This window comes from Carassius carassius, chromosome 14, assembly GCF_963082965.1.
Source record: "Carassius carassius chromosome 14, fCarCar2.1, whole genome shotgun sequence".
Lineage (NCBI taxonomy): Eukaryota > Metazoa > Chordata > Actinopteri > Cypriniformes > Cyprinidae > Carassius > Carassius carassius.
Genome location: NC_081768.1, coordinates 1,741,596 through 1,759,794, shown reverse-complemented (window position 1 = coordinate 1,759,794; position 18,199 = coordinate 1,741,596). Strand labels below are relative to the sequence as shown.

At 39.6% G+C, this 18,199-nt stretch overlaps 1 protein-coding gene across 1 annotated transcript; it reads right to left on the bottom strand.

Annotated features, from left to right (window-relative positions):
* Window positions 1–51: 51 nt before the first annotated feature.
* On the bottom strand, window positions 52–10,047 carry LOC132157556 (interferon-induced, double-stranded RNA-activated protein kinase-like). Its single transcript, XM_059566928.1, has 17 exons — window positions 9,774–10,047; window positions 9,548–9,677; window positions 8,514–8,653; window positions 8,209–8,344; window positions 8,076–8,128; window positions 7,078–7,236; window positions 6,808–7,012; window positions 6,610–6,620; window positions 6,465–6,516; window positions 5,715–5,791; window positions 5,491–5,610; window positions 5,123–5,248; window positions 4,815–5,019; window positions 719–862; window positions 475–576; window positions 296–358; window positions 52–159 (listed from the first exon to the last, which is right to left on the bottom strand). The coding sequence occupies exons 1-17, from the start codon at window positions 9,884–9,886 to the stop codon at window positions 52–54; spliced, it is 1,944 nt and encodes a 647-aa protein (XP_059422911.1). The 5' UTR covers window positions 9,887–10,047.
* Between the last annotated feature and the right edge of the window lie 8,152 nt (window positions 10,048–18,199).

Sequence of the window (18,199 nt, the reverse complement as noted above, 5' to 3'; positions counted from 1 at the left end):
TAATTAAACAAGATATTTCTGGTGGACACAAACCGGTCAGGTTCAGTTTGCTTACCCTGAAATGAAGTCCAGTGAAGATTGGTCCAGCTCTCTGATCAGCTCGGAGGCGTCTGGTCTCTCTTCAGGACTGGGACTCAGCATTCGATCTATAAGCTTGTGCTGTTTCATCAGTCGTGAAAAACGAGTCAGCATGTTAAATTACAGTCAGCTTTGGGTAAATATTATGATTGATATTTAGAAAAAATTTAAGTAGCACTTGCTTCTCCAAATTCTTCAATCATGAAATTACACTTACCTCAAAGTTAAACTTCATAGAGAACTGTGTTGGAAATTTCCTACTTCTTATATCTTCCCAAATCTAAACGTCGCAAAATATTAAAATGTTATTTATAACAATCCAGATACTTCACACGCAAGTTCATACATGACACATGGATTGTATTATTATATAAAAGTAGAAAAGATGAACCAAACCTGGCTCTTTTCAGACACCGTGGCAAGTTTCCAGATGAGTTCAAAGTATATGAGACCCAAAGCGTATATATCCACCTTTTTGTCATAGGATGTTTGAGCCATCTAAACATTTGATTTGCAACAAAGAAGACAGAAAACCCTTTACAACCATTCTGGCATGTAACATCAACTTTTGTAGCATTAGGGTTCAGTAAATTTTTTTGTGAACCGCGTGTCATATTCTAAGGTATGCCTCCGGACTCACCTGCTCTGGGCTCATGTAAGAATGGGTTCCCGTCCCTTTAGTCCGTTCCAGCAGTTGTGTGTCATTGTCATTTTCTGCTGTTGTCACGAGGCCAAAGTCTCCAACCTTTACTGTTCCCTCACTGTTGAACATTATGTTCACAGGCTGAAATAAAAAGTGATAATTTTTGTTACTTGAAATAAAATAATGTTAACTGAGACATGGGTGTAGAATACGCAGGGGTTACGCAGGTAATTATTGACAGGTGTTCATGAGATGGATTGCCTGAGGTAAGGAAAACGGTTTCTGTGTCTGGCTGTTCTGGTGATCAGAGCTCTGTAGTGTTGACCAGATGGCAACAATTCAAAGAGGGACTGTGCTGGACGTGAATGGTCCAGAGTGATTTTACTGGCCCTTTTGCTTATTCTGGATGAGTACAGTTCTTTAATAGAAGGGAGGGTTGTACCAATGATTCGCTCAGCAGTCCGCACTACCCTCAGTAATCAACTTCTGTTTAAAAATGTGCTCACCCTTCAGATCATCCAAGATGTAGATGAGTTTGTTTCTTCATCAGATATGGAGAAATGTAGCATTGCATCAGTGTCTCATCAGTGGATGCTCTGCAGTGAATGGGTGCCATCAGAATGAGAGTCCAAACAGCTGATAAAACATCACAATAATAATCCACAGCACTCCAGTCCATCGGTTAACATCTGGAGATGACAAAAGATTAAAAAAATCCATCATTAAGGCATTTACTTCAAACCATTGCTTCTGGTTAAATTATGAATCCATAATAATGCTTCATTAAGAGAAAAAGTGCATCTCCTGTTGTCTCTCACAACAAAATCCACAGAGCTGTTTTGACTTGTAAACAGTGCTTGATCAGTGCAGATTTCTCTCCTGATTCAGTCCAGACCACCTTTTCACTGGAGGATGAGTTATTATGGATTATGGACTCATATTTTAGCAGGAAGCAATGGTTTGAAGTTAAAAATGTCTCGATGAATTTGTTTCAGCTTTTGTCTTCTCCAGATGTTAACTGATGGACTGGAGTGCTGTGGATTATTTTTGTGATGTTTTTTCATCTGTTTGGACTCTCATTCTGACGGCACCCATTCACTGCAGAGCATCCATTGATGAGATACTGATGCAGCTCTACATTTCTCCAAATCTATTGAAGAAACAAACTCATCCTGATCTTGGATGACCCGAGGATGAGAACATTTGTCAGCTTAATTTTGGCTGAACTATTCTTTTATACTCTACAGGTGCTGGTCACATAATTAGAATATCATCGAAAAGTTGCTTTATTTCACTAATCCCATTCAAAAAGTGAAACTTGTATATTATATTCATTCATTACACACAGACTGATATATTTCAAATGTTTATTTCTTTTAATTTTGATGATTATAACTGACAACTAAGAAAAAAACACTATTCAGTATCTCAGAAAATTTGAATATTGTGAAAAGGTTCAATATTGAAGATACCTGGTGCCACACTCTAATCAGCTAATTAACTCAAAACACCTGGGAAGCCTTTAAATGCTCTCTCAGTCTAGTTCTGTAGGCTACACAATCATGGGGAAGACTGTTGACTTGACAGTGGTCCAAAAGAGGATCATTGACACCTTGCACAAGGAGGGCAAGACACAAAAGGTCATTGCAAAAGAGGCTGGCTGTTCACAGAGCTCTGTGTCCAAGCACATTAATAGAGAGGAGAAGGGAACGAAAAGATGTGGTAGAAAAAAAAAGTGTACAAGCAATAGAGATAACCGCACCCTGGAGAGGATTGTGAAACAAAACCAATTTAAAAATGTGGGGGAGATTCACAAAGAGTGGACTGCAGCTGGAGTCAGTGCTTCAAGAACCACTACACACAGACGTGTGCAAGACATGGGTTTCAGCTCTCGCAGTCTTTGTGTCAAGCCACTCTTGAACAACAGACAGCGTCAGAAGCATCTCGCTTCAAAAAGGAGTGGACTGCTGCTGAGTGGTCCAAAGTTATGTTCTCTGATAAAAGTACATTTTGCATTTCCTTTGGATATATGGATTCCAGAGTCTGGAGGAAGAGAGGAGAGGCACACAATGTCAGAGGGTTCAATGTCATCTGCTGGTAGCTATGCTGACCCCGCCCCTCTCTTCCTAGCTACTCTCTGAGGGACTGTTTACTTTAGCCGCATCCATCGTGAGTCTTTCTAATTGGCACATTATTAGGAAAGGCAATATACAAAAATTCATAAAAAAAAACCTTACACTCATTCTTCTGTAGGTGAAGCTGTTTCACAAATGATTAGCGCGAACATAGACGCATTTATGTAGGTCGGGGGTGCATTCTCTTCAAAAAACATACGTAATCCACTGCACCTTCAGTGGCTCAGATGTAGGGAGTAAATGATGGCTGCTATTTTCATTATTAAATCCAACAACAGAACACCTCAATTGCTTAGGAGTCATTCTTATATACAACTGCTCCGGCGATGAAATGGCGGACTCATGACAGCTCACTCAGGGTGGTTCTAAGGCAAGACAACGCCAGTCCAGTCTGTGCTGAAATGCTACAGTCAATCAAACTATTATGGGAGGGGCATGTTTTAGACAGACAGGCATCTGAGATGGGCTTGATCTAAAAAAGGGGTAAAGATTGAGTTGATTAAACAAGAAACACTAGGTGGATTTTTTTATAATTTTAGGGTGGTTGTGATGTGAACACACACTGCCAACACGCATTTCAGTTTAAACAACTTCTAAAAGTGCATGTAGCATCATATGACCCCTTTAAGACCACACGAAACAGCCAGCTCGTTAACCTCCTGTCTGTAAGCAGACTAGTCTCCATCCTTGATGAGGCCAATGACTATAGTTTCGTCTGTGAACTTCAGGAGCTTGACAGAGGGGTCCTTTGAAGTGCAGTTATTCTTGTAGAGAGAGAAGAGGAGTGGGGAGAGCACACATCCCTGTGGGGCACCAGTGCTGATGGTAATAGTCCTGGATGTGAGTTTTCCCAGCCTCACTAGCTGCTGCCTGTCTGTCAGGAAGCTGGTGATCCACTGATAGATGGAGGTGGGCATGGAGAGCTGTGTGAGTTTGTCTGAGAGAAGGTGGTATTGATGGTAATGAAGGTAGAACTGAAGTCCACAAATAGGTTCCTTGTGTAACTCCCAGGTGATGCAGGATGTAATGCAGTCCCATGTTGACCGCATCATCCACAGACCTGTTTGCTCTGTAGGCAAACTGAAAAGGATCCAGGCAAGATGGTCTCTGTTTTTCCACTCAATTCAATTTAAAACTAACTAAAGGTCCAGGCTCAAAGAATGTCAAGGCAGACGCTCTATCTAGGCAGTTCGATTCTTCTCTGATTCCTCCTTTCAATGAACCAATAATTACCTCTTACCACATTCTCGCTCCTATCCAATGGGATATCATGACAGAAAACGCAGAGGCACAGATCGGTGAAAACTCTCTGCCAGAATGTCCTCCTGAACACACTTATTTTCCGCTCAGTATCCATCAATGTGTGATGCAATGGGTCCATAACTCTATCAGTGCCAGGCATCCAGGTATAAAAGCCACCACTCAGCTCCTTTCTAACAAATTCTGGTGGTCCACTCTTCAATCAGATACCATTGCCTTCGTTCGTCAGTGTACCATTTGTAACATCTCTAAATCATCTCACCAGTGCCCAGCAGGCCTACTTCAGCCACTTACAGTTTCCCAACAACCATGGTCTCACATAGCCATAGACTTTGTCAAGGACCTCCCCAACTCAAAGAACTACACCACAATTGCTCTCTCCGATTGCCACCGAAGGAAACCCTCTCTTGAGTACTATGTTTATGGACTTCATTTCCAATAATCCCTGTGCCTGGGACTGATTGCTAGCACAGGTGTTTCCCCTTAGCTCCCCTAATTAAACTGCTTCCAGACTCTTAACCATTGCAAAGTCTTGTATTGCCCCGGCTACATTCTCTGCTGCCTGCCCTTGTGACCATACTGTTGGATTCTATTTACTATTCTGTTATAACTTTATTAAACCTGCAAATGGATCTGCTTGCCTTTGACCCTTTATTACAGTGTCAGAGCATGAAAACGTATTTTAGTGAGCTGCCCACCTTCAGGTCTCTGTGGATCAAGCCCTCTTTGTGAATGTACTCCACTGCCTTCAGCACCTGTCTGTTGATCTGTGCGGCATCCGTCCTCCTCTCTGGATAATCAACATCTGAAGAGTTTCTTTTATCAATCCAGGCACGAAGCGTGTCTCCCTCACAAAGCTCCATCTGAATGTAGAGGTACTTTGTTCTCCGGTCACTGCCAGAACTAGAGCCAGCAGACAGGGAGAGCAGCACAAATGTACACGTTACAGCTAGTTGAAGGTAGAGACTGCAGATTGTTTCAGAAAGAGTTGTTTTAGGTGAATTACTCTGAGGGGCAGTAGCTCTCTGAAGACTCGTGTCTGTACGAAGTGCCCTCGACCCAACATGAGTAGTAGCGGACGATGTTGCTGTTATTCAACTTAGCCAAAGCATCGACCTCACGACGAGCTTTTCTAGGGAAATACAGCATATGACGACATTATATTAGGTACATTGCTGTATATTTTGTTTTAAAACCTAGTTAGCTGCTGGCCTAGATAAAATTTTTTTGGCAATCACAGACACACAACCCATCTAAAATGGCAAGTATTGGGATTATGTAACATATAGGACACACACACATCAAGTTTTTGCAATTATCAAATTACATTAATAATCTAAAGACAAAGATGATATCACAACTTCTTTGACTTACTTTGTACTCTTCACTATCTTCACAGCATAATATGTGTTTTCAAGTATTCGTCTTGCCTTGAAAACAAGGCCGAAGCCACCTTTGCCAATTGGATTTATTGAATCAAAGTCTTCTAAAAACCTACAAAAATGAACATAACAGCTTCAAAACAATAGATTTCTAAAGGAAAAAAAGCTTTTCAAAAGCTATGCTTTGCTACACAAAGTAAGCAGGTTATGATTTACCTTGACTTTGTAGCTTGGTTTGAAATTTGACCTCCAGATGGCTTTGCTGGGTTCTGTTCATTCATGTTAGGACCAACCTTTGGAAAGTAATGTATTAGAAGAAGAAAAAAACTAGAAAGAAAGTCAATAAAAGAAAAACTTTTTTCTTGCGTTTAGAGAATTTCGGGACTGGTTTTATGAAAACATTCTATTTATATAACTTTGAAATTCTTATGGATGCCAATTTCTTCCAGACGAGGAAAAAAGCTTTGATAAATCCTAATAATGATATAAAAAGTCAAAATTATGAGATTAAAAAGTTGATATTATATTAAAAGGTTAAAATTATGGTATGAAAAAGGCATAATTATGAGAGGTGTATATTATGGTACCAAAAAGGTTAAAATTATGACATAAAAATAACCTATAAACATGATTTTTATGTCATAATTTTGCATTTTTAAATCTAATAATTATAACTTTTTATCTTCAAATTTTGACTTGTCATAATTATGATTTACCAAGAGCTTTTTGGGATTTATCTATTAATTTTGCAAACATTACTTTAGGGAGGATACTCATAATGAAAAACATACATGTCCCAAACTTCACAAGCATATATATTTTTCAGCCTTTCTTTATATTTTTTCATTTTTCACAGAAAATGCAACACATTTAACAGATAACTTAATTCTGTTTTACTTTACAGTTCAGCTAATACTGTTTTGTACTCATTTACTTCACCATTATTGGCAAATAATGTTGCAATACCTCTCTACTCCCGGCCAGACCATTTGGTGACAGATGAAAATTTGCTGCTAATCTAAAAGAAGAAAAATGTAGCATGTTATTTTAAGTCATTAATGATTGAAAAAAAAATTATATACATAAAAAAAAAAATCTAAAAAATGTTTACTTTATTTTCGGCTTTACATCCAGTGGAGTCACACTCTGTAACAGATTGATTTCATAAGTTTTTCAAATATATATATATAATAAACATAAATGCGTTTATGTTTTATGAATTTGATAGCCTTTAATATATTAGTGTGTAAAACGTGAATATTTAAAACATTTTTCGTCATCTTCAGAACTCTGTTGATTCATATCATGCATGTGCATTAATAAAAATGACATCATGAACATCTAGACTTATAAATATATCTGTGTTTCTGAAGCATCTTGCCTGTGTGGTCCATCCAGATTGCTCATTCATTTCACTCCAAGCGCGCTGAGCAGCATGTTGCTTTGCCTCTTTTGCACTTTTTCCTTGTCCTTCAGGATATTCCTTACCGTCCAAAATTACTTTATATACAAATCTGAAAAAGAAAATGTAAGTTTTCTTGTTTTCAACTCAAATAAATCTGCAGAGCTCAAGACTTACTCAGGGTTGTGAGGAGGGCCTCGTCTCTCCACTAATTTAAAATCAAGTGCCTGATTACGTTTCTGGCTGTAGTGATTGAGAAGTGCTATGTAGTTGCTGTCAGGCGTGGTGCTTCGAGGTTCATCAGCTAAACTCAAACTGGCACGGTCCAGGCTAGCACTTGGAAAAATGACAAGAAGTCAAATTAACAGCACAATATAGAGTACACAGCTAAAAATAATCTGACAAATGTACTCATCCTCAGGTCATCCAAGATTAGGATGAGTCTGTTTCTTCATCAGATTTGGAGAAATGTAGCATTGCATCAGTGTCTCATCAATGGATGCTCTGCAGTGAATGGGTGCCGTCAGAATGAGAGTCCAAACAGCTGATAAAAACATCACAATAATAATCCACAGCACTCCAGTCCATCAGTTAACATCTGGAGAAGACAGAAGCTAAAACAAATCCAGCATTAAGAGGTTTTTAACTTCAAACAATTGCTTCCTGAGTCCATAATGCAATAACTCTTCCTCCAGTGAAAAGGTGGTCTGGACTGAATCAGGAGAGAAATCTGCACAAATTAAGCTCCATTTACAAGCTAAAACCGCTCTAAACAAATATGTGGCTGGATTTTGATGCAAGAGACAACAGGAGATGCACTTTTTCACTGAAGGAAGTGTTATTTAGGATTCGTATTTTAGTCAAAAGCAATGGTTTGAAGTTAAAAGCGTCTTAATGCTGGATTTGTTTCATCTTTTGTCTTCTCCAGATGTTAACTGAGGGACTGGAGTGCTGTGGATTATTATTGTGATGTTTTTATCAGCTGTTTGGACTCTCATTCTGACGGCACCCAATCACTGCAGAGCATCCATTGATGAGACACTGATGCAATGCTACATTTCTCCAAATCTGATGAAGAAACAGACTCATCCTAATCTTGGATGACCTGAGGGAGAGTACATTTTTCAAATATAAGTCGATTACTGTCAGTTATCATGATATTGTTTATCATTTACCCATGAGACGTAAACTCTGACCTCTGTGTTCGATTGCTCTTGTCATTGAAGACCTTAAATGCCAAAAACAAAAGTCAAACAAACAAATAAAAAATTACAGCATTAGACAATCCAAGTAGATAAATGCTGTTACCTCTGCATCTTGTGTTTTGAGTAACTCTTCATAAACACATTTTGCCGCTGCTTCTTTAGCGTCCTTCTTATTATTTCCACAAACCTCAGGAAACTCTTTATCACCACAAACATACTTACAAACATAAGTATACAATCTGCAAAAGAGATAAGAGAGAATCAGGGCTTATTTCTTGCAAGGGGCTGGCATTTATTTAGCAATTTGTGCACTATTTAATTTAAAAGGTACTATAATTTTCTATCTTTTCTCAGCAGGACATTGTGCATTAGAAGAACAGACATGTGTGCAAATGTTTAAATACTCACTGAGCAGTGTTTCCTGTCTTTCTGGACTCACGAGCCTTAAAACATAACTTGTTCTTCATTGAATGCTCATTGAGCCAGCAAATATAATTCCTCTGAGATACAGTCATATTGTTGGGAGTGTTTTGAACAGATGACGTTGTCTGCAGGTAAACACATGCACATTAACTTTAAACAAGTGATCTAGAATCTAGAAAATAATTATTATTACAAAATAAACATGAAACTTGGTAAGACTTTAGAATAAGAGCCCATTAGGAAAACATTATTTAACAGTGAGCAATACTTTTGTTACAGTATTTATTAATGTTCATTAACGTTAGGAAATAAAACTATTCATTGTTTGTTCATATTAAAAATAAAAGGAAAGGAAATAATGTGTGGCCTATTATGGTGTCCCATACTCTGAATTTGCTTAAATCCATTAAATAATATGAACAAATACAAAATTTTATTTAATAATACATTAGCTAAATGTTGAAATTAACTTAATCTAAGATTAATTAGTGCTTTAGAACTGTTTTCATTGTTAGTACTGATGCATTATCATAAAATGTAAAAAAAAAAAAAAAAAAAAACTGGTGAATTATAAAAATATATTATATTTTTTTTTTTTCTGTAGAGCACTCACAATCTATATTATATAGCATTTAAAGGTTTTCAAAATATTTTCTAATTATTTGATATTAAAAATATTCCAAATCTTATTAATGCTTTATAATATTTAACATTATGTGTGTGTGTGTGTGTGTTACTATATATAACATTATATATGTATATAATATGCATTTTATAATATTCTTGTATAATAAACATATTTAATATTATACATGCAGTTTTACATAGAACACTCACAGTATATTAGGAAATATATAAATGAATAAATAATGTATGTGTGTGTATACAATATAAAAATATGTATTATATAGCATTTTAATATTTTGAAAAGCCACCTTCACTCACAAACAGTGTTTAAATAATAGATTATTTGGTAAGTAAATACTATTTTTTAAACTATATAACATATTTATACTTACAGGTTCAGTATTTTGAGTGTTTTTTATGGCATCAAGGGCGTTCTTGGCAGCATTTAGCCTGGCCTCTTTCTTGGTTTTCCCAGTGCCCTCAGGATACTGCTGTCCATTAACTATAGCCCTCATAGTGAACCTGATAACACGGATGTGATTAGAAACAAGTCAACAATAATGATTTTATGCCACTCTTTTCATCTGCACATATAATGAATGACTGATAGCTCCACACGTTTTGTTGTGACTCGGTCCATCTGTGGATCCCTCCTCATACTCCACGGTGCACTGTGTCTTCTGCTGGTAATCGTTCAGCTGAGAAACATAATTCAATGACAGAGACTCCATTGCACAGTTAAAAAAGAACTAAGAGAAGAGACAGTGACAGAGGTTCACTACGTTGATCAGCACGTGAGCGCCACGCAGAGCGTCATATGTTCAGCGGACGAACACTAAAAGACGCATTACCGTGTTTTTAAATCAATTTAACATGATACTAACAGTGACAGTGTCTCTTTTACTGTCTATGGTACACACCGACACTGATTGCAGACACGAGTTCACTTTCACTTCTTCGTATCGTTTAGATCGTTAAGTTTCGATTTCCGGGATTCAACGTCATCGCCAAACATTGCATTGGCCAATCAAAGACCAAGCGTGTTGCTAGACCACACCTACCTAAAAATCTCGCCTTCTTTTAACTTATTTTATATTATATACTTATTTAACTTTATTCATTCATTTAAAAGTATAAAATATCCGTCATGTTTGCAGATACGGTAACAACAGTTCGCTGTTCTCAGTTTACAAACTTTAAAATCGATCTCGTGTATTTACCTGTTTTTATACCTGTTATTTTATATATGTGTAAACATACCTGGCAATAAAGCTCATTCTTCTTCTTATACAGTCTATATGGTATTTATGGGGTGTCCGCCAGCTGTGCTCTGAGCTTTGATAAAAGCAAATCACAACGGTTTATCTACCAAGAGATGTTTGCAAGTTCGTAATGAAGTTCGTAATGAAACTTGGAATATGTTAAATTAATGTGCGAGACAGCTGATTTGCCAGAAAACGTCTCTGATTACTGTCGTAACCTCGGTTCCCCCGAAAGATGGGAACAAGACATGGCGTTAACGCCTTGGAGACTTCCTTCCTTCCTAACCTACCTAAAATCTTATTGCACAACGTCAGTGAAATTGCAACTCTCACTAGCCAATGCCAGCCAAGATGGCAAATGGGGCAGGGCCCTGCTAATATATAATGTGCCGTATTGGTGGTATAAACTCAGAAGCTTCCGACTGAACCGACAGTACAGCAGACCTGAGCAGTGAACACGGCGCCCTATGCCATGTCTCGTTCCTGTCTCTCACCGAGGTTACATCAATAATTGGAGATGTTTCCTCCTGAGAACAGTCTCTCGACATGGCGTTAACACCTTGGGGACTGTATAGAACAATGTCATGGAAACAGTGAAGTAAAAAGGCTCAGCCTCGGCGGAGTTGCCATGAACAGTTCTTGCAAGACACAAAAAATTAATCCCCAACAAATTATATGTGACCCTGCGACATGCCTAGAGGGGATTGGATGTAGATTCCCGTATGGGGTTCCAATCAGGTAACTTAGAATTCATGTCTGATGACAGGTCTCTTATTGAGAAAGAGATGCAGCGCCGTTCCCTACAAAGATAAGACAATACAGTCCTGTGAACACATACAAGCATGTAGTACAACAGTGCAACAAGCATGTGAGAGGCAATGCCAGGCACAATATAACACTCATAGAAAATGGCTGCATGGAGGTTCCACAGTCTGAACCTGACGATGGTCCCTCCCCCGATGTCCCTACAGGACCTAGTCGAAACCACCAGCACAGTCAAAAATCCTCCGAAGGTATTCTGCAAAAGACCATCCAGCCGCCATACAAATATCTTAGAAACGCACTTAGTCTACGCCCACGAGGAGGTGACAGCCCTCATCAAATGGGCTTGGACACAAATAGGACATTCCATACCATGGCTAGAATATGCCAAGGCAAAAGCGTCGACCACCCAATGTGAGAGCCGTTGTTTGGAGACAGGCTGCCCTTTTGAGAGGGTTTTATTCTTCTCGTGCCTCTCAAAAATCTGATCACTAGATCATGTTTTCCCACTGAATTCCCGTCAATAGCAGCATGAAAGACTGAGATAGCTGCAACATAAATCTTTGAGTGGAGGGCATGCTGCCGCCATCCATTCATTGTTGCAGAAATTCCAAATGTCAGACACTGGACAGTTTCCCGGATCCCGACCATTTGATTCACACCATCTTTCAAACACTGTCCATTTACAACCGTACAGGCATCTCATAGAAGGGGCTCGCACCTCCGCTATCGTGTCCATCATGCGGAGAGAAATGAACCCTGGTTTACCGGTTCCTGCACTCCATCCACACCTGAAGTTTCCACCATTCTGGATTGGGGTGCCATATCGAGCCGTCCACCTGAGACAGGAGATCTTGTCTCAGTGGGGTCGGCCACGGGGGAGCCACTAGTATTTCCAGCAGATCGGGAAACCAAGGCCTGTTTGGCAAGTACGGAGCTACTAATAACACTGACGCCTTCTCCTCTCTGATTTTGTGCAGGAATGCATACAGATGGCCATTTGGCCACAGCATTGTGAGTGTGTCCCCGCCTAGGGGAGAGCATGACAGAGAGAAGAACAGTGGTCGCGGACAGGTCTACCTCTGCTTTCCCGAACCATTCCCAGATAAGCCTCACTGTCCCAGGGTTCAGTCTCCATTCTCCGTGTGAAATATGTCTCAGAATATGTCTGAGATCATTTGAAGTAGCTGTGTCTTCATTTTACAGTTACCAGACTTAAACAGGTGCTCACCACAGCCAGGGACGGACTGGGAATAAAAAACGGCCCTGGACTTTGACTAAACCTGGCCCAAAGCAATCGGCGTGCGGAAGCTAGACAACAGTCCGTCTGCGCCATCTTTGTGTACTGTTGATTTAAACACTCAACTTAAACACTCTCTGTCCTGTCAGGTATTTTGTCTTCTTCTGAGGGTGGTTTAACAAAAAAAAAAATCTGACTTGGGGCGCTTAAAAGTAAAGTTGAGCTGGAGTGAGTGTCTTTCTCTGTCAGTTTGGGAGTTCAAAGCGGGTTTGCAAATCATTTGAATCATTTTGGGAGTTCGGAGTATGGAGCGTGAATCATTTGAACCAGTTTGGGAGTTCGGAGCGGGTTTGCAAATCATTTGAGTCAGTTCGGGAGTTCGTATCGGGTTCGTGGATCATTTGAGTCTGTTCGGGAGTTCATACCGGGTTCGCGAATCATTTGTCAGTTCGGGAGTTCAAAGCGGTTCGCGAATCATTTGAGTCAGTTTGGGGATCGCAAATCATTTTGAATCAGTTCGGGAGTTCGTAGCGGGATTGCGAATCATTTGAGTCAGTTTGGGGAACGCGAATCATTTGAGTCAGTTTGGGAGTTCGGACCGGGATCATGAATCATTTGAATCAATTCGAGAGTTTGGAGCGGGTTCGCGAATCATTTGAGTCAGCTCGGGAGTTCGGAGCGGGATCGCGAATTATTTGAATCAGTTCGGGAATTCGGAGCGGATAAGCAAATCATTTGAGTCAGTTCGGGAGTTCAAAGTGGGTTCGCGAATCATTTGAGTCAATTTGGGCATCACGAATCATTTGAATCAGTTCGGGAGTTCGTAGCGGCTTCGCGAATCATTTGTTTGTGGATGTTTCGAAGTGGAAAGCAGTTCGTAATGGAAATATTGATATTTTATTTGTTAACAACATACTTTTCGTACCTTAAAATCAGTAAATGTTATGAAATTAGAGAACTAAGCCTATAGAGTTTAGAGCGTGATTCATTTGAGTCAGTTTGGGAGTTCAAAGCGGGTTTGCAAAGAGTCATTTTGGGAGTATGGAGCGTGAATCATTTGAAGCAGTTTGGGAGTTCGGAGCGGGATCGCAAATCATTTGAGTCAGTTCGGGAGTTCGGAGCGGCTTCGCGGATCATTTGAATCAGTTCGGGAGTTTGTAGCGGGATCGCGAATCATTTGAGTCAGTTTGGGGATCGTGAATCATTTGAGTCAGTTCGGGAGTTCAAAGTGGGTTCGCAAATCACTTGAATCAGTTTGGGGATCGCGAATCTTTTGGGTCAGTTCGGGAGTTCAAAGCGGGTTAGCGAATCATTTGAGTCAGTTCGGGAGTTTGTAGCAGGTTCACAAATCATTTAAGTCAGTTCGGGAGTTAAAGCGGGTTCGCGAATCATTTGAGTCAATTTGGGGTTCACGAATCATAGCTGTATATGGATAGGCATTTTTAACTAATTTAGTAGCTAGTTCTAATTACGTTTTCCACGCGTGTTTAGGTGTGATATGTGAACTCGTGTTTTTTTGTTTTAATGATGTGCCTTTTAACAATATCAAGTATATTCAAAAACTAAACAAATCGTGCCTAAAAAGTGCACGCATCTAGGCTAATGTAAAGTTACATGATGAAGTCATACTAGTGCGCGTGTGCATTTTAAGTGCGTTCTTTCACTGCATTATTCGGTATATTCAAATGCATTTATGAATGCATGTGAATGATATGGTCAATTTAGCACCGTATATATACGCAAAACATTTACGTTTTGCAAAAGAAAATAAAGTTTTGCAAACGAAAATTAAAGTATTGAGGAAAATAAATTTGCTTTTTGCAAACAAAAATTAAGAATTGCAAAACATAAATGAAACAGCGCGAAAGCAATGATATCGCAATCAATATTTTCCATTCATATCTATTAATTTATTTGCAACAATGCTTTTATTTTGTGTGTCAGTCTAGTTTGAGCTTGCGATACCATTTTCCTTTGCGCTTCACCTTTCTGCACGTCTCTCTTTGTGGCACTGTTTTGACATGGGGGCGGAGTCAAGACGCAGCTCACTGATCCAGGTCCTGTCATGATGAGCAGAGACTTTCGAGTGGATCGTTTCTTTTTATTCAATAGCATTTAAAATTATATTTATTGTTATGCTTATTTTCCCCTTTCAATTCGTGTATTGCTTATCTAATTAACGTTCTTTGATAAATGAGTGTTTTTATTTACAAATGAAACTAGCGAATTATTAATTTATAAATCTACTATTTATTATTATAGGGTTAGGATATTTATATAGTCATTGTTAAATTCATCCTCTAAAGTGCACTTCCAGTAAAAATTCCTGTCACATAGGATAATCAAAGCTTTATTGGCATGTCAGGCTTTTAAAGGCTATTATTTACAAAACTCTTCAGGGCTGCGTTTTCTTCTGAACTAATGTAAACAATGAAGGCTTCTGTGTGCTAGCGTCCTCCCACAAGTTAAGAGATTTTAAACAAACACTTCTTATATACTTGTTTAACTTTATTCATTCATTTAAAAGTATAAAATATCTGTCATGTTTGCAGAGACGGTAACAACAGTTCGCTGTTCTCAGTTTACAAACTTTAAAATCGATCTCGTGTATTTACCTGTTTTTATACCTGTTATTTTATATATGTGTAAACATACCTGGCAATAAAGCTCATTCTTCTTCTTATACAGTCTATATGGTATTTATGGGGTGTCCGCCAGCTGTGCTCTGAGCTTTGATAAAAGCAAATCACAACGGTTTATCTACCAAGAGATGTTTGCAAGTTCGTAATGAAGTTCGTAATGAAACTTGGAAAATGTTAAATTAATGTTAAATTAAACAAACACTTGCAGTTAACCAAATGAAACAATACACATTTTTATGCTATAAAAGTGTGTACATCAAAGAAATAAACAGCAGATGTTCACGGTAACAACTTCTTTAACTTGAGCAAACGCTGCTAATACACATACATTTGTTAATAAAGTAAATAAAATGAAAACATGAATGTTTAAATGCTATTTAATAAAAAGAAACGATCCACTCGAAAGTCTCTGCTCATCATGACAGGACCTGGATCAGTGAGCTGCGTCCTGGGCTGATGACGTCACTTCCAGGGAGGCATGTTGTACACGCCCCCGTCCCTTGACTCCGCCCCCACGTCAAAACAGTGCCACAAATAGAGACGTGCAGAAAAGTAAAGCGCAAAGGAAAAATGGTATCGCAAGCTCAAACTAGACTGACACACAAAGTAAAAGCAGCATTGCAAATAAATTAATAGATATGACCATGGAAAATATTGAAAGTGAAAGTGAAGTGACATTCAGCCTAGTATGGTGACCCATACTCAGAATTTGTGCTCTGTATTTAACCCATCCAAAGTGCACACACACAGAGCAGTGAACACACACACACCCAGAGCAGTGGGCAGCCATTTATGCTGCGGCGCCCAGGGAGCAGTTGGGGGTTCGCGCCCAGGGAGCAGTTGGGGGTTCGATGCCTTGCTCAAGGGCACCTAAGTCGTGGTATTGAAGGTGGAGAGAGAACTGTACATTCACTCCCCCCACCCACAATTCCTGCCGGCCTGGGACTCGAACTCACAACCTTTCGATTGCCAGTCCGACTCTCTAACCATTAGGCCACGACTTCCCCATATTTATTGCGATATCATTGCTTAATTTCGCGCGGTTTCATTTATGTTTTGCAATTCTTAATTTTTGTTTGCAAAAAGCGAATTTATTTTCCTCAATACTTTAATTTTCGTTTGCAAAACTTTATTTTCTTTTGCAAAACTAAAATTTTTTGCGTATATATACGGCGTTTAATTGACTCCATAGAATGACCACAAAATTCAAGATATGAATGAATGAATGAATGAATGAATGAATAATAGCCTAAAGAACCTTTGTGCCAAAAGGGTTCTTTCTTGTCATTATAGAACCTTTTTAGCATAAAAGGTTCTTTGGAGTTGAGTAAAGAACCCTATGGTTCTATATGGAACCCCAATGAAACCTTTTTTCTAAGAGTGTGTTGTCATAACGTTCACCTTGGAGATTGAAAATGTTTCTTTTTGAGATCCCAGGAGCCCAAATTCAGACCCAGAACAATAAAACCCACACAAGAGGTGGGAGTTCAAAGGAGGAATCTTTATATTACCAAACTGCAGGGAGACGAAGAGTAGGCCTAGATATAAGTCATGATCTGCAAGATTAACCACAATCTGATGTGATCCGACCACCTCAGAGAAAACCAGTGTTGAGCTGCTGCAAGAGCTTTTGAAGCACAGCAGCTGTGGTCAATAAGTTCTTGTGTGTTCTGATTGGTGGATGATGATGATGAGTGGATAAAGACTAGAGCAATCAAATAGTGAGAGAGTGATCCGCTCACCTGGTTATGTTCGTGGATGTTTTGACGCGGAAAGCAGTTCGGAATGGAAATATTCATATTTTATTTGTTAACAACATACTTTTCGTACCTTAATTTCAGTAAATGTTATGAAATTAGAGAACTAAGTCAATAGTAGCGCTGGCAGTGTCATTTGATTTGGATGGGAACTTCAGATTGTGAATCATTTGAGTCAGTTCGGGAGTTCAAAACGGGTTTACAAATCATTTGAGTCATTTTCGGAGATCGGAGTTTGGAGCGTGAATCATTTGAACCAGTTTGGGAGTTAAGAGCGGGATCGCGAATCATTTGAGTCAGTTCGGGAGTTCAGAGCGAGTTCGCGGATCATTTCAGTCTGTTCGGGAGTTCGTAGCGGGTTCGCGAATCATTTGAGTCAGTTCGGGAGTTCGGAGCGGGTTCCCGAATCATTTGAGTCAGTTTGGGGATCGCGAATCATTTGAATCAATTCGGGAGTTCGTAGCGGGATCACAAATCATTTGAGTCAGTTTGGGATCGCGAATCATTTGAGTCTGTTCGGGAGTTCGTAGCGGGTTCGCAAATCATTTGAGTCTGTTCGGGAGTTTGTAGCGGGTTCGCGAATCATTTGAGTCAGTTTGGGAGTTCAAAGCGGGTTCGCGAATCATTTAAGTCAATTTAGGGATCGCGAATCATTTGAGTCTGTTCGGGAGTTCCTATCGGGTTCGCGAATCATTTGAGTCAGTTCGGGAGTTCGTAGCGGTTTCGCGAATCATTTGAGTCTGTTCGGGAGTTCGTAGCGGGATCGCGAATCATTTCAGTCAGTTTGGGGATCACGAATCATGGGGATCACGAATCATTTGAGTCAGTTTGGGAGTTAGGAGCGGTTTCGCGAATCATTTGAGTCAGTTTGGGGATCGCAAATCATTGAATCAGTTCGGGAGTTCATAGCGGGTTCGCGAATCATTTGAGTCAGTTTGGGAGTTCGATAGGTACGGGATCACGAATCATTTGAGTCAGTTTGGGGATCGCGGATCATTTGAATCAGTTATGGAGTTCCTAGCGGATTCGCGAATCATTTGCGTAAGTTCGGGAGTTCAAAGAGGGTTCGCGAATCATTTGAGTCAGTTTGGGGATCGCGAATCATTTCGCAAATCATTTGAGTCAGTTTGGGGATCGCGAATCATTTGAGTCTGTTCGGGAGTTCGTAGCGGATTCGCGAATCATTTAAGTCAGTTCGGGAGTTCGGAGCGGGTTCGCGAATCATTTGAATCAATTCGAGAGTTCGGAGCGGGTTCGCGAATCATTTGAGTCAGTTCGGGAGTTCAAAGCGGGTTCGCGAATCATTTGAGTCAGTTTGGGGATCGCGAATCATTTGAATCACTTCGGGAGTTCGTAGCGGGATCGTGAATCATTTGAGTCA